The sequence below is a fragment of the Trachymyrmex cornetzi genome, unplaced genomic scaffold, assembly GCF_001594075.2.
Source record: "Trachymyrmex cornetzi isolate Tcor2-1 unplaced genomic scaffold, Tcor1.1 scaffold74, whole genome shotgun sequence".
In the NCBI taxonomy this organism is placed as follows: Eukaryota; Metazoa; Arthropoda; class Insecta; order Hymenoptera; family Formicidae; genus Trachymyrmex; species Trachymyrmex cornetzi.
In genome coordinates this window covers 507,398-522,909 of record NW_017300070.1, presented here as the reverse complement: position 1 = coordinate 522,909, position 15,512 = coordinate 507,398, and the positions used below count along the sequence as shown (strand labels likewise).

Sequence of the window (15,512 nt, the reverse complement as noted above, 5' to 3'; positions counted from 1 at the left end):
ACAATATTTTGTACTAATTCTGCAATTTTAATTATAAACCCGACTTTTTAGCGAAAATTTTATTATTTTTGTACCCATGCAATATACATGCGTGATTGTTCCAAGAATATGAAAGAAATACGAAGTTTAATATAAATTCTATTATTTCCGGCCTCAATATTCCTAGTTCATATTATTATACTATACTTAAGATCGTTATTTATTATACACATTGTGAAAAGAAACTAATTAAAATTAAGAAATATTTTTTTTTAAATATTCTTTGTACAACATTATATAACGGAAGATAGATAATCCATCTAAAAACCTTTAACTTAGTTCTTTTCAAACATTCGCGATTATATGATGAGAAATATCTCATCAATAAATTTCTATTTTAACAGACTAATGACTAAATCGGCAAGATATGAAGATAAAATTTGCGTGTATCAGATTTACATGTAATTGCAATTGTGAAAAATTAAGAAACAGAACAAAGACACATGTAATTTGTGTAATATGGTTAATTACACGCTCTACAAAATTAGTTTCCCTCCATTTGAAGCTCTAATCTGCGCCACCTGTTCCGGAGTGAGTATGAGTTTGCTGCCATTGGGTAGTGCCAAGGCGTAGTGACTCCCGGTCTCGTTTACGACTACCACCAGCTGCGTGTTGGTATTCGTCGTTGGTGGCGGATTGTTCTTCACTGGCGTGATGGATATACCGCCCTGGCTCATTCGTTGAATAATTTGCGGTGAGAGAATACCCTTTGTCGAAGGGACAGTAATGTCCGAAGTGATCGTAGGTTTCTGTCTAGATTGATTAGCAATTCTTTGAGACTCCAATGATCTAGCTCTGTTGGCTGGAGTTTTCTCTGAGCTATTGGGCGTTTTCTCCATAATAATCATTTCTATTTCATCGTCGCTATCACTGAGCATGATCAGAGATGTGACTTTCTGACCGCTATTTTCCGTGCTGGATGTCTGTGATGTTCTCTGCCTTTGCCTTGACAAAGGAACGTTTTTCGAATTGGGGGGCCTCTGACCTCTGACAGGTGTGCCAATGCTTCTTATTACCGTACTGTTAAAATGCTGTGAGTTCTGTCGCGGTGCCAGTTGTCTGTTATTTTGCATGTACCTATTCTGCGGTCTGGGAGCGCAATGAACCGGATTCTGCAAATTTGGCTGATTTATCATCGGCCCAGGTGCAACCACATACTCTGTTTGAGGCTGTGTTGCAACCGCTACATAAGATACGTAATTCGTATTGTTGACGTACGGTTGAGCCATCATCTGCGGACTTTGCTGTTGATAAACAAACTGTTGTTGCTGCTGTTGAGTAGGGGGTAGATATTTGCCCTGTGGAGGCTGTATTATGTAAGGCTGCTGCATGTAGTAAGTCTGCGGAGCTTGCGGCACAGCTCCCTGGATGATCGTCCCCTGGGGCACCATTCCAGAATTCTGTGGCACCACATAATAATATTTTTGTTGCGGATTCGTGGGTTCGTAATTGCTCTGTTCGTATTGCTGGCTTGTGGTGTTTGGATTGGACTCGTACACCGGACCCTCATCCTTAATGTCAAGTTCCGAATGCACACTCTTGACAGATTCAATCTTACAAATTGCGTCCATGGAAGGCACTTCTCTTTTATTTTTATTGTTCGCTGCGGAAGTAACGGTGTTACCAAGGATTTGCGAAGCAGCTGCATTTTCAGGCTCTCTCTTGTTATCTTTGAGTTTATCCTTTAACTTATCTTTAACAATTTTCGCATTAGGATGAGAAACATCAAACGCCGCATTACTCTGAGATGTATTTTCCGTGATATTCTGTACCTTATGTTCAAATGATTTTAATCTTCGATTGGTAGCTAAAATAGCACAAATGTTAAAGTTATCATGAAAAAGTATTACATGATATAGAATTTATTGATTTTTATAATATATACTTTTGATTTTTTTCTACCAATATTATTTTATAATAAAATTGCTATTAATTATATTCTAATATACAAACAAAACAAATTTTATGAAAAATCTAGCCTCAATAGAGAAAAAAATATAATAGTATAGCTTTTCTTCAAGATTAGACACTCACACGAACGTTTATTTTTCCTTTTGCGAGAGCTCGGTAGAATCCAATCTTGGTCTGAGTCCTCCTCGTCCGACCAGTTGTCAGCGTTTCGTTCTTTCGAATTAGTGTGAGAAGCGGATGTATTGGCCTGTGTGCCGGGAGCCGCGTACACTGCCTCAACGTCGGCCCATTCCTCCAGCTCGTCCTCATCGCTTTCGTCATCTGAATAAAGCTGTTCTGTGTATGAAGAGACGCCGCGCGCTCGTAACACCCGTCTACTGTATTGTGTTTCCTGGTTTGCATCTGCGAAGGACATATTATTTTCAGTACGAAAGAAGAATAAGACAACCGAATGAGAAATCAAGATGACGAAAAAGAATACCTTCGTCGGACGCATTTTCGTTTTCTCCGTCTTGTTTGACTTCCAGTTTCTTTTCTTCTTCCACAACTTCGTTTCTTCCTGATGTTGCCTTGATTTCAGACTGTTTGTTACCATTTTCGTTTTGCCGTTCGTTACTCGGCTCTCGGCTCTCGTGGTGACTTTGTTTAGAATCTTTGACCGTATTTTCGTTTTCGCTCTCGACTTGTAATTGTTTTTGTGTGTTTTTGGTGCCAAGTGGGGATACGGCAGATTGCGATAACGTTTGTAACGTTGCGTCTCCGGGAGTTGAGAGTGGATCCCTGCCCTGCGTCCCAAGAACCCACCAATTAGAGCTGAGACCACTCTCACCAGGTGAGTCCTGATCCTCCACACTGCTACAACACATCACATGTTTGTCTACCATACATGCTCGACAAAAGTGATTAACATTTAACGTTACTAGAAGAAGTGTGGACAACGACCACATCATAAATCACATGGATTGTAGCAATCTCAAGGCGTCAGGTAATTCGAATTCTCCAGACAATGAAAATGAAAAGATATGAAAAATTATGAAGATGCACAACATTATTTTGCTATATATATTTTGCTATGTGTATTACTGATCAAAACCAAAATATTTCGCAAATGTGCATTAATAAAGCGGAATAATAATGAAATGATATTTCACACAGTATCTTTAATTATAATTCTTTTTTGTGATCGTTTTGTATGACAATGTATGAGATTTTGAGAAATAATGTCCAATTACTTCGCATTGTAAGGTATAAAAATGCAAGTTGCAATACATACCCTTCTTTAAAATTAAACCATTCCCTTTGAAGTTTTGCCTTCGCTTTTCGCATTGCATCCTTTAGAGTTGTCTCTACTGGTTCCACAGAACTTAATAATTCAGTCAACTTCTTTACTAACTTTACTTCACACAAAGGAATAATTTCCGCCTGTAAACGCAGCGTAATTTTTAGCCAATATGCAACAAAATATTATGAATAAATATGTTAGACAATAAACTAGCAAAGAAAGCTCTAATTATAAGAGTAAATCAATAAGAAAGAGATATATATTAGCCAATGAGAACTCATGCTGATATCGATGCGTACAAATTCATTAGTCAAATTTACATGAAAAAATTAATTAAAACGTCTTGATCATTACTTTTAGACTTACTCAGTAATTGTTATTCGCTAAGACATGCATTCTAAATGTCGCAATTTTAACTATTTTTTTTACACAATTGATTAAATAAGTCGCAAAAGTAACATATACCATAGCATGGATATTAGTTCAAAAGAGCATTCTAATTGTGTTGATATCTGATGTAGGTCCATGAAAGACTGTAAGAGAAACAATGATCAAATGACAATAAGAACTATTATGAAATGGTTGGCAGTTAAACAAATAAAAAGTGATTAAGTGATATGTAAAGATAGTCGGATGGATCTTATACGAGTATAATGACCATTAGTGGAACGAGGCTATGATAAAAGTGCTAAAAATGTTAGAGATAATCATTAATCGCATCAAGCTTACGTTATTGGAATTATTGCTTTCCAAATCACTTTCTGAAAAATTGGCAATAAGGTCCCGTAATTCTTCTACACTGTCAACTACAAGATAAAAATCAGAAACGCTAAGATCAGACAACATCTTGTCGAAACGTTGCTTGCACTCATCTGTCTTTGGATCGGTGGATGTTTGCAAATTATAACTGATATCAGTATTGTTTGCGTCATTGTCCAAATCGTATTCCATGCTTGTTTGTAATCGCGGCTCACTTAAATTTTCTTCATCTGTTTCATTCATTTGATCGTCTTCTACTTCCTGTCTTTCGTTTATCTCACTTCCTGTCATTTCAGTTGTATGTTTTTTATTGTATTGCTTTATATTTCGAGGTCGTAGTTTCATTCTTTCTCTCAAATTATTTGATTCTGCTTCTATCACTGGTAGCGTTTTATTTAGATATTGCCTAGTCACTTCTTCACTTAATGACGCACTACTGATAGAGGAAGATGAATAAAATAACTCATCAAAAGTTCTTTTTTTATTTAAACTGTTTTCATTTGTGCTAACATTACTATCACTAGTTTTTGTTTCACTCAGTTTCTCGTCATCCGATTTAGATGTCAATTTCATTGAAATATCACTTACATTATCACTGGCGGGAATATTTTTGGAATATACATCTTCAAGTAATTTGGAACTTTCGGCATTAATTATCTCATTCAATTTCTCGTCGTCTGTTTTTGAACTATTGGACAAAGTATCACCTGATTTCTCGTTCTCATCCTTTTCGTCAAATGTTTCATCACAAGGTATTACAGTATTTTTGTACAATTCCACTAAGTTTTCTTGTGATACTAATTCACTACTGCTTTCGCGTTCACTCATTTTTTTTTCTTCGTCGATTTCAGTTTTCAAATCATGTAACATTTCATTAATTATTCCTATACTGCAATTATCATTCTGAGTATTGGCAAAACCTTTGAACATCGGCGAAGACTCGTCATCGACAGATTTGGTATCGCTGGAGTTATGAGTGTCATAGCCGCTGGATCTTGCATTTAAACTTTCCTCGGACGTTTTTGACAAACTCCTGCGACGCTTCCTGCTTATAATGTCCAGGCTTATGTTGTTGTTATTACTGCACGTGCTGATACTACTCAAATTCGTATCCTCACTGATAAACGAACCCGTGGTGCTGTCGTTATTACTAAGCTCTTTATCATCGTTTCTATTTTCAAGCCTGTGATCAGATAAGTTATTGCGTATTTGCAATTTTCTCTTTTTGTATCTAATGAATTTGCTCCTTTTCTCTTGATCTTGTCTGACAGGCTGCAAAATTCATAGTTTATTAATTAATATGTTTATATAGCTTGTAAAATATGCAAAACTTATACAAAATATCGTAATATATTTTAAAACTTTCTGAGATTAGGTATCTATATTATAGATACCTAGATTTTTGAATACCTAGAATACCGAAATTTTTGAGAATATTTTTAATCGTATTGTAAACTTATTATATTACCATTATATTAGACATTATAATTTGAAGATATAGGGAAAGATATACAATTATAGTAATTGTTCGTATATAATATTTCTATTATCTTTTTCAAAGGACAAGTTTATGTAAAGACATTGTTAGGCCCGTTTCTACCAATTGTATTATAGATTAACTTTAATCTCGGTTCAACTTACTCTTCATCTTTTTCTAATTCCAAGGATTAGAAAAAGAAAAGTAAATTAAACCAAGATTAAAATTAATTCACATTGGTAGAAACGGGCAATATTCATATTTCACAGAAAAATAAGTGAATTACCTTAACAGTTGACAAAATCTTATTGTCCAGAGAATGCCTGTAAATTCTGAGATCGTTCGGCATAAATTGAGGAAAATAAATGTATCTCGCCCCGTTACGATCCATTCCTAAAACTGTTTCAAACTGGTCTTCCCATGGTTGGTTCACCATATCTTCTTGAACAGTTTTTCTAGTATGCTACAAGAATTATATGGCAGTTTAATTTAACAACTCCTTATTTTTTAGATGATCGCTAACTCACCATGATTGTATCACAGACAGTTTTTAGCAACCAGACCCTTTGCTTGAAGCTAAGATCTTCAAAGTCTTTGCCATCGAGCATCGAAGTTTCGGGAAAAACGCTCCAGAATTCTGGTTCAACACCGATAGTTTCTAGAACCTAAAAATCTTTGATCATATTTCTGATCACTGTCGTGCATATTATCATGTGTATATGTATATGCATGTGCGTTTAAAATGTTACGTACATATTTGATATAAAATTATAAAAATTATAAATATTATCAGTTTGCAACGCAAACTTACGACAATACATACTTTGGTTGCGTCTTTATGCTTCGCACGATAAATTTTGGACCAGCTTGACATTTTATACGAGAGAATATTGGTCCAAAATTCATATGGCATCGGTGGCACCTTGCGTAACTTTACTTTGGTTATCGGGGAACTAGAATTTTGAAACCAAACTTTGTATCATAATGTACATCTTTTCACATAGTTAAATCTAGTCGGATTTAATATATGTACCTCAGCAAACACGTCATGATGTTTGCTAATTGTTTAGAGGCCCTCGGTATCAATAGCATCCTTTCCATTTCATATAAAGATAACTGAGGTATATTAAGAGATTCCTTTGTTAAGTAGAGGAAATGGAAAATTTGTGGTATCTGGAAAAAGTATTATAAGTGTTGTGTATTTTTTTATCTAACTAAGAATCCAATAAAATTATGAAGAACTTTAATTACCTCCCACATTGTTTCCATCTCCTCTCTCATCTCATCGGTAAAAGAATTGTCTTGTTCCCTATCGTTTACTTTGCGCTCCTCGACCTCTTTTCGCTTTCTAGTCTTGTACGACATTTTGCCTGTAACAAGAGATGGAATCATTTTATTAATAACAAGCAACGATTTATCATAAAATTGAATAAATTACGATGCATCAATTTTATTTCATTAAGATAAATATTGTGAACAATGTGCAAAAGAAAAAGAGAGAGGTTGTAATTAATTTTAAACAGAAATGAACATTTTTTTATGCCGCGAATTAATTATTCGCTTGTTAGTACAAGCTGGCCTAGACTCATCACCACATTTTCTCTTTAATGATATGATAACTAATTATACAATGCCAAAGAGCAGAACCGTTGAAATATCATAGTTGACTGTTATCAAAATATCGTAATTCTAATGAGAAGCAATACCACGTTGTTAATTACGCTGATGATAGAATCACGTGTCTATTTAAAAGGCGCATGTCTTGTCACTCGTGCATAATCATTATCGTCGCTTATGACACCGTCAGTGCAGAACAAACGGCGGTGACCTAATATCGCCGTTGTACAAAGAGCATTATGTAGCTAGAAAAAGTCTAACCTTGCCACTATTCGAAGCAAGGTCTCCTCGCCCCTTCCATGCAGTTCGTCTAATTATTAACTAGATATTCCGCTCAATGGTAAACTTTCCTCGACGATCTGCATTATCGTAATCAATGTGAATTATTTAGATATTCTTACTAGCAAAATGTTTTTTGCTCGTTTATCATTGATCGCTCCCCTCTATAAATAAAAGATTAATTAATTCCCCTTGGGCGTGATCGATGTATCACGCGTCGTAAATTCAGTTTCGTATCGAATCAAAGCGTGACAATAAATTATCGATCGTCGATGTCTATCCGTCAAATTGCTCTCGCTTCCGAACACCTGTAATTTCATATAGGCGTATCATTGCCGTTCTCACCCGGTAAACAAAGGGAAGGCATCGAGATACGAACATCAGCCGTACAGGTCGGCCAGTTTCGACTCGCGTGAGGTGCCGTTGAACGTCGATAAGAATAACATGAAGTTTGTCTTGTAATTACGCTGAGACGACGATCCATCAGAGGAGGCGGTCACGAAACATTTCCACTGCGAACAAGTCTGTAACCACTTCACCATTCTTGTCTCGTTATGCATAACAAGGGAAAATTGCGTGAGACTATTGTGACTGTAGTCTCATCGCGGTTTTCCATATGCTTTTCTGCGTTATAGATTTGATACCACTATCATTGCTTACGGTAGTGATCCAACCGATCGGTTATGGACTTCAAAAATAAGAGATATAGTTGAACGGTGCGTTACATATTATCTACATTATGACACGCATTCATTTACATTTATTGCGTTTTTGACAATCAAAAAGCGTTATAATTACATTTAAAAATATTTAATATATCCCTTATAAAATTAAAATTACGCATGGCGTAATTGTTTAATAATTTCAAATTAATGATATAATTTATAATAATACAACGATATAATGAATAAATTATAAATATTATCAAATATTACATTATTATTAAATGAATAAATTATAAATATTATCAACTATTACATCATTATTAAATCAAAACATCACGACAATAGAACTAATTTAATAATATAATTAATATTGTAATTAATATATAATTGACAATAATAAGATTGGAAAATATATAATTAATATTGTAATGTCATTATATCAATTTAACTTTTCGATGGACACTATATTTTCGTCACAAGTGTAATACATATAAGGTATTGTACAAAAATATCGAATAAAAATGAACATATAGTAATAAATTTTTTTCTATATCAAAATGCCATTAAGAATATATTTAAGGATTATATTAGTAAATGTACGTCCGTTTCTACCAATGTTTAATTTTAATCTCGATTCAACTCTTTTTTTTCTAGATCTAAGAATAAAAAAATGAAGAGTAAGTTAAGATTAATCTATATTAGTAGAAACGGGCATTACTATCTTTAAGAAAGACACTATATGATTTATGGGTTATCTTCGTGTTTCTAATACATTGTTAAATGTCAGCGTTTCGTAAATGTTGCAATTCATCAGAGCGATACTACTGTATCAAGTTACTTGTTATGATGAAGTGAACTGCAACGTTTACGAAACGCCGGTATTTAACGATGTATCAAGATAGAGATTACTCGTCAAACATGTAACTTCCTCGATGAAAAAAACCGTGAAAGTTTTAATTGTTGTATGCTGTATTATACGTGCTCCTATTAATAAAAAAGTTGTAGCATATAATAAAATTCGAATGTACCGTACTGAAAGTGGCACAAAGAGGTTGATAATATAATTTAATTTATTCTTGTTTCTATCAACGTAGTTTAACTTGAATCTCTGTTTAATTAACTCTTCGTCTTTTTCTAGTTCTACGAATTAGAAAAAGATAAAGAGTATAAGTTGAATTGAGATTGAAGTTAATCTACGTTGATAGAAACAGGCATTAATGATACAAATTCTATTCAAGAGGCAAAACAGCGCGAAATAGAGAAAAATTTGCGCGCATGACGCGAGATAAGCTTGCGCGCGAACATTTTTATTAATTAATCCATCCGTCACCTTTGCTTAAGCATAGCAATCGCGCAGAGTGCTCCACCCCTATTACATTGTGGCTAATACATAAATACGTAACAGAGTTTGTAATCGCGCGACAACGTGCGCTTCCTAATCGATCTATCCTGTGTACATATGCATCGGCGATACACGCGATCGATTCAATTTCTAATAGTGGATCATTGTGTACTTTGTAACGACGCATGCAAAGCAACGGGATGCCATCATTAGGACGCGGTGTTTTTTTTTCTTTCTCACACATACGATGATTTTTTTCTTCCCCCCCAAGCAAAGGGTGTGATGCTTTCATGCAGTTGTTAAGTATACTCGAATTAAGAATGCTCGAGTAAAATTTATTGAATAAAATAAAGATGGAATGCCCGATCCCAAGTAACAAAGTGACGTTCAAGCCCAATTCCAAGTAATAAAGTGACGTATCATACGATGTCTCAATAATGACTTTAATGTCCAATAAGTCGTTAGAAATCATCTTAATATTTGGGATATATATTTTGTTCTATATATGTATAGAGAGAAATTGCGCTCTTCTCCACGAATGCACTCCTCTTTTTTTCGATCTATGCACATTATGCACGTGGACTCGTAATCGCAAATACTGCGATTCGAAAAGTTCTATTGTAAGTAGAGTGTCGGATCGTATCAAAGTATGTATATTCGATTACTGAGAAAAAAAGAGAAATGTCACTTTTGTGTACTCGTTTATTGTTAAACAAGATATTCTACACATGAAAGAGTAGATGTTCATGAAAAGATAAGTCACATTTATCGAACGTTTTCTCATCGTTTTATAGCTGACTAAATGTAATTTTACATCGTTTGTTATACTTTTCTAACATCAATATAAAAATGCACAGAATGCTAAACGACCAACTCGGAGGGTTATTATTGCAGTTGTAAGCGGGTGTATACGATTTAACTGTCGTTTCTGAAATTGATACCGAAATTTCGAGTTAAAATTATCTCGGACAACACAAAGGCATTCATAGACAGTTTTTATATTTAAGATCGCGTCTTAAACAGTCATAAACTAACCATAATGCCGCATTAGCATCTTAAGACATTAAAATGGTCTTGAAATAATCCTAAAATAAAAACAAATTATATGAATACTAGTTGAAGTTCAAAATCTGATATAATACGTCTAAAAATGTTTAAAAGACATCATAAAGACATCTTTTTTGTAATAAAATTATTTATTATTTATTATCAATTATTATACATTATTATTATCATCTCGCGATCTTTTACGTAACATTGATTTGCGATTTCGTCTTGTTAATATGAATGGAATAATAATAATGTTTATTTATCTAGGAGATCATAAGCGTGAGTATGCATATGAGGACAAGGTATACGATGCGAGCATCATATCGCGAAAGTTGGAAGGATGCTCACCGCTATTGTTACACGTCAGTTAGCTGTCGGCCGTCTTGGAGGGTAGTTTGGAAAAGTCCCGCGACAAAATCAGCGGAATTTTTTCCCGATTAGGTGACAATATTGCCCGAAGAGACTCGCGATAAGCGACTCACTTCTTGTACGATAAAGAATTGTACAATAAATAATACTAATTGTGATTAATATTAAATAATATGAAGATTAATGCTAATTGGAGAAAAAAAGGAGGATCTTTTTAATTATTAAAAAATCATTTATGGGATAAGTTTCTCAAATAAAGGAGAATAATTGAAAAAGAAGAAAAAACTGTGAATGCAAGCAATTAGCATTCTTCTTTTTCTAAAGAAAGGAAATTTACCGAATTTTAATAGGGTGATCTGCGTCAAGAAATAAAGTCATTGAAAGGGTCACGAGATCGCAATGAATCGAGAGAGAGAATGATCATGAAATGGAGGATTCATTGAAACGAAAGAAAAGGAAGGCGATCCTCAACCCGTGGAATGACGCGCAAATTTTAACACGTGTCACCTCGAACGTCGATCGAGCGTCCGATTTCGTTAGTATGAAGATATTCAACACACCCGTGATGCCATCGCGAACCTACAACCGCAATCATCCTTCGGATGAGAAGTACTACAATGACGCCGATAGAGCGCAAATTGATTTAAAGACTAGCAACACTATCCCATCGTACTCCGTCAACACCGTGCACCTACAGAATCCTTATAGACCACCCCAACAGCTGGAGGGATTTGCGTCTCGTGATCACTTGAAGGTACGATTAATGTCCGCGAAGTTGTCTTCATTCATCTTCCGAATGAAGAAATTGAACGTGAGAAGAAATGCATACGAAAAGAACGATTTTGCTGAAACATCTAAAAATTTTGCAAAATATATAGATATAGAAATTGAAAATAATTTTGTTTTGACCATCAAAATAATTATATAGGATGCTTAAATTAGTTGCCATAATGTTTGCAACATTGTCATCGCTTAAACGTTCTACATAATTATTTTGATAATCCAACAAAATTATTTTTGGATCTGTATCTAGCCCTTCTGTATTATTAGTTAAATATTAAATATTAAAATATGATAATAGTAAAATTGTTTTTTTTGTACACTATCAATCAAAGATAAGATGTGAGCCGTACGAATAAAATAAGCATCTCGACTATGCGTAGGGTACATATCGGTTGCAAGATTTTGCCCTGAGATCGAGGTACAACAATAATTTGTTCGCAAAAGAATCAGCCGCGAACAAGAACAACGATCAAGAAAGTGAGAAAACTGAAAGGTAAAGATCCTTTTAATTAAATGCTAACAATATACATCTATCTAATCTAGTATTATTCTTTCTAGATTGAAGACTGGAAAGAAGCATCAGAAACTCATAGAAATCAGCGAGCTTGCCAAGCAATATTGCTCGTGTAGCAGCCTTCACGGTTTACGTTACGTCGGTGACTCAGGATTATCAATCGTAGAAAGGTATAAAGTTCTATGTCATGCAATTTAAAATTTGCATAACAAGTTCTTTCCAATTTTTCGAGTTTAAAATACTACGAAGCAGAAAAGTATCGTAAAATTTGAAATAATTTTTCATATCGAGATATGATTTTCAATGTAACAAAATTATCATTTTTTTAAATCATGTTATAAAAAATGTTATACATATTTAGAAATTAATTTTATGCTTACGTATATGTACATATGTATATAAAACATTTTATTATAGTATATTATATAAAATAAAATTAATAAGTAATCATTACTTACTTTATACAATTTTGCATAATTTTAAAGCTGGATGCTTTTTGCAGAATATTTTGGATAATCTCGTTCACTACCGCACTAACAATAGCAATATATTACATTTGTTATATCTATCAGAAATGGAATGGATCTCCCATCATTATTTCTTTGAGCCCTGATCCGATTTCCCTAAATGAATTTCCGTTTCCCTCTGTAACAATATGCAATATGAATAAAATCAAGAAGACAGAAGGAAAGCGAATTGAACGTGGGTAAGTATGCATTAAATTACTAATTAACAGTATTATTCTATAATAACACTATTGAACAATCAAATTCTCTCAAAAGTGTATTTCCAATAGTATATTTCCGATAGTATATTTCCAAAAAAATCTTCAGGAAATGTATTATTAGAAAGAAAAGTATTTTTTTTTATCGGTATAATTAGTAATTATTATAATAAATAAGTACCACCAACAAAAATAATTATTTTAAAAAATTATAACTAAGAATTATTTTGAAAAATGTATTTTTCTTGTATTTTTTTTTAGGTTCAACGAATTAGATAAACTATTGGTGGAAGATCGTTGCAATTCGGATAGTAACATAACTTATGAAGACCACGAAGACCAGGCTATAAACTGGGACAAGATGCTAAAGTTCATGATCAATGTATACAGCGTTATTTCATACATACATTTTGATATACACTAATACCATGAGAACACAACCAAATGTCTCCTTGATTAATAAGCTTTGGATATGTTAAAACAGAAATAAGATATATTTTTTTACGAGTGCTCAATCGCACAATGGAAAAATCCTTAAAAAAATTAGTTTCGTTCTTTCTAAGTAAATATCGTTTAAACCGTCGAAGACATAAAAAATGTTATATAAAAGTTGAATAATTTAAAAAAAAGAATACTTTATAAAAATGAAATATTTGTTAATAAAACAATTTTTTATTATTATAAAGCACTCTTTTTTGAAACCATTTAACTGTTATCAACATATCTTTAACTTTTTTAATAAAAAAATAAAAAAATTTGAAACTATTTATTAAATAAATTTTTTAATTATGATTATAAAGTAATATTTTTTTAAATCATTCACCTTTTATTTAAAATATTTTTTTATAGATAACTGGCGGTTTAGATAATATTCACTCACAAGAGAACCATCGAAATTTTCTTTTATTGATTTTAATGGGCTTTGAACATAGAATATCAATAAATATTAGATCTATGTTGTTTTTTTATCTACTTATTTCGAGATTTTGAGGTCAAAACAACTCCTGGAGGATTAAATTTAAAAAATTTGACGTTTTCAAAAAATGTAAATACATCATTATTAAGAAAATGCCATAAAACACTTATTATTAGTTTTGTTCCCTTGCAAGAAAAATTAACTGAGACAATTATAAAGGATTAGAATCATATTTCTCGATCAATGATTAGACTGAAATCAATTGATAAAATTCAGATTATTTTAGAATTATTTTTACCTCGAATAATTATATTATTAAAAAACTATTTTTCATTTCTTTGTTCAGGTAACCCAGCCGTGCACAGATATGATATACTACTGCCTTTGGCATGGGACTCCGATCGAGTGTAAAAGGATTTTTAATCCTACCATGACCGACGAGGGTATTTGTTGCAATTTCAACTCAGTAGCAAAAAAACATCTCTTCTATAATCCGTGAGTAATCAATCAAATTGGCGTAATTGTGAAATAGAAATATACTCTATGAAAATTTCTGCTAAAATTTTATTTCTGCTGTTTTAGACTCGACTGGTCTGATCTGAATATAACGTATCCATCTGAAAGTGTTGATTGGAATGCTGAAAAGGGATACGATGCGAGTATGTCGCCGGATGTTATACCATGGAGACCATACGGTGCTGGACTAATCTATGGCTTGACTTTGGCTCTTGATGTCGATATTGACGAATATTATTGTTCGTCAACCGCCGGCGCAGGCTTTAAAGTGCGTCTTATGCTACGAAAACTTCCCTTTTTATTTTGCCCGTTAAACGAGATTATTAAAGAAAGATTTTGGAAGCATCCATCATTAGAAAAATTTTTCATACAACGAATCCTCTTTTCTTTTGTTAAAATTCAAGTTTGTAAATTCTCAGATTGGTGCTATAGATTATAGAATATGCTTTTTACAATGATGTAATGTCGTTCTCCAATGATGATTTTAAATAACATGATTATAATTCTGTAGATGTTACTACATAATCCCGTAGAGACACCGAAAATCGCTGATTTCTCATTCTCAATCACACCGGGTGAGGAGACCCGGATAATCATAAGACCACGGATATCATACGCCAATCCATCAATAATTTCTATAGCGCAAAGGAAACGGAAATGCTTTTTCATGTCTGAAAGAAAACTGCGCTATTACCGGACATACACACAGAGGAATTGCATTCTGGAGTGCGAGGCAAATTATACAAAGAAGCTCTGCGACTGCGTGCAGTATTACATGCCAAGTAATTATCATTAATTCTTGATACAAATCTGACAATTATTTTCAATATATTTAATAGGTATCTGAATTCATTTCTGAATTACATTTCTTAGATAAAAACTTTAACGCAGCTAACAAATACGCCATAAATCATTAAAGAAAAATTATTTTGAGAAATATTAAGTTCAAATATTGCAAAAGAAATATCTCGAACTTATAATCTGATGACTTTTTCGCATTCTTGGAATCCTTAGTACACATGATTGGGTCATTCCTATCCTGCACTTTTTTCTTCGAAAAAATAGGCGTATAAGTAATTATTAGGTGTACAACTTTGCTTCCGCCGTTTTCCTATAGATGGCTTTAGCGGTAAGTAGTGGTCGAAATAAACAGATCATAGACGTCATACAATAAACTTGGGCATCTGTCAACATAATCCCATAGAAACATTAGTCAATTTGTGTCTGCATCATAAAGTTATTCTCGATTGAAAATGTCAGTTTACGAGC

At 33.3% G+C, this 15,512-nt stretch overlaps 2 protein-coding genes across 5 annotated transcripts in view; one reads left to right on the top strand and one right to left on the bottom strand.

The window, feature by feature from the left end:
- Nucleotides 1–339: 339 nt before the first annotated feature.
- The window catches only part of LOC108767961 (putative uncharacterized protein DDB_G0282133), a 22,477-nt gene continuing 7,304 nt past the window's right edge, over nt 340–15,512 (bottom strand). Inside the window, exons 1-12 of one of the 4 annotated variants that reach the window (XM_018518112.1) lie at nt 7,710–7,724; nt 7,347–7,528; nt 6,720–6,838; nt 6,502–6,641; nt 6,292–6,421; nt 5,996–6,133; nt 5,755–5,931; nt 3,962–5,263; nt 3,224–3,372; nt 2,432–2,805; nt 2,074–2,352; nt 340–1,846 (exon numbers count right to left, since the gene is read on the bottom strand). In XM_018518112.1, the coding sequence (XP_018373614.1) occupies nt 516–1,846; nt 2,074–2,352; nt 2,432–2,805; nt 3,224–3,372; nt 3,962–5,263; nt 5,755–5,931; nt 5,996–6,133; nt 6,292–6,421; nt 6,502–6,641; nt 6,720–6,833 (4,134 nt within the window). In that variant the 5' untranslated portion in view covers nt 6,834–6,838; nt 7,347–7,528; nt 7,710–7,724 and the 3' untranslated portion in view covers nt 340–515. Of the gene's footprint in view, nt 1,847–2,073; nt 2,353–2,431; nt 2,806–3,223; nt 3,373–3,961; nt 5,264–5,754; nt 5,932–5,995; nt 6,134–6,291; nt 6,422–6,501; nt 6,642–6,719; nt 6,839–7,346; nt 7,547–7,709; nt 7,725–15,512 lie in introns of those variants that run through there. The other 3 variants (XM_018518111.1, XM_018518110.1, XM_018518113.1) reach the window with 3 other exon arrangements.
- LOC108767962 (pickpocket protein 28) overlaps nt 11,181–15,512 on the top strand; it is a 10,456-nt gene continuing 6,124 nt past the window's right edge. The window contains exons 1-8 of the mRNA XM_018518115.1: nt 11,181–11,544; nt 11,954–12,066; nt 12,132–12,257; nt 12,590–12,793; nt 13,073–13,193; nt 14,074–14,222; nt 14,310–14,511; nt 14,755–15,025. Of these exons, the coding sequence (XP_018373617.1) occupies nt 11,218–11,544; nt 11,954–12,066; nt 12,132–12,257; nt 12,590–12,793; nt 13,073–13,193; nt 14,074–14,222; nt 14,310–14,511; nt 14,755–15,025 (1,513 nt within the window). The 5' untranslated portion in view covers nt 11,181–11,217. The remainder of the gene's footprint in view (nt 11,545–11,953; nt 12,067–12,131; nt 12,258–12,589; nt 12,794–13,072; nt 13,194–14,073; nt 14,223–14,309; nt 14,512–14,754; nt 15,026–15,512) is intronic.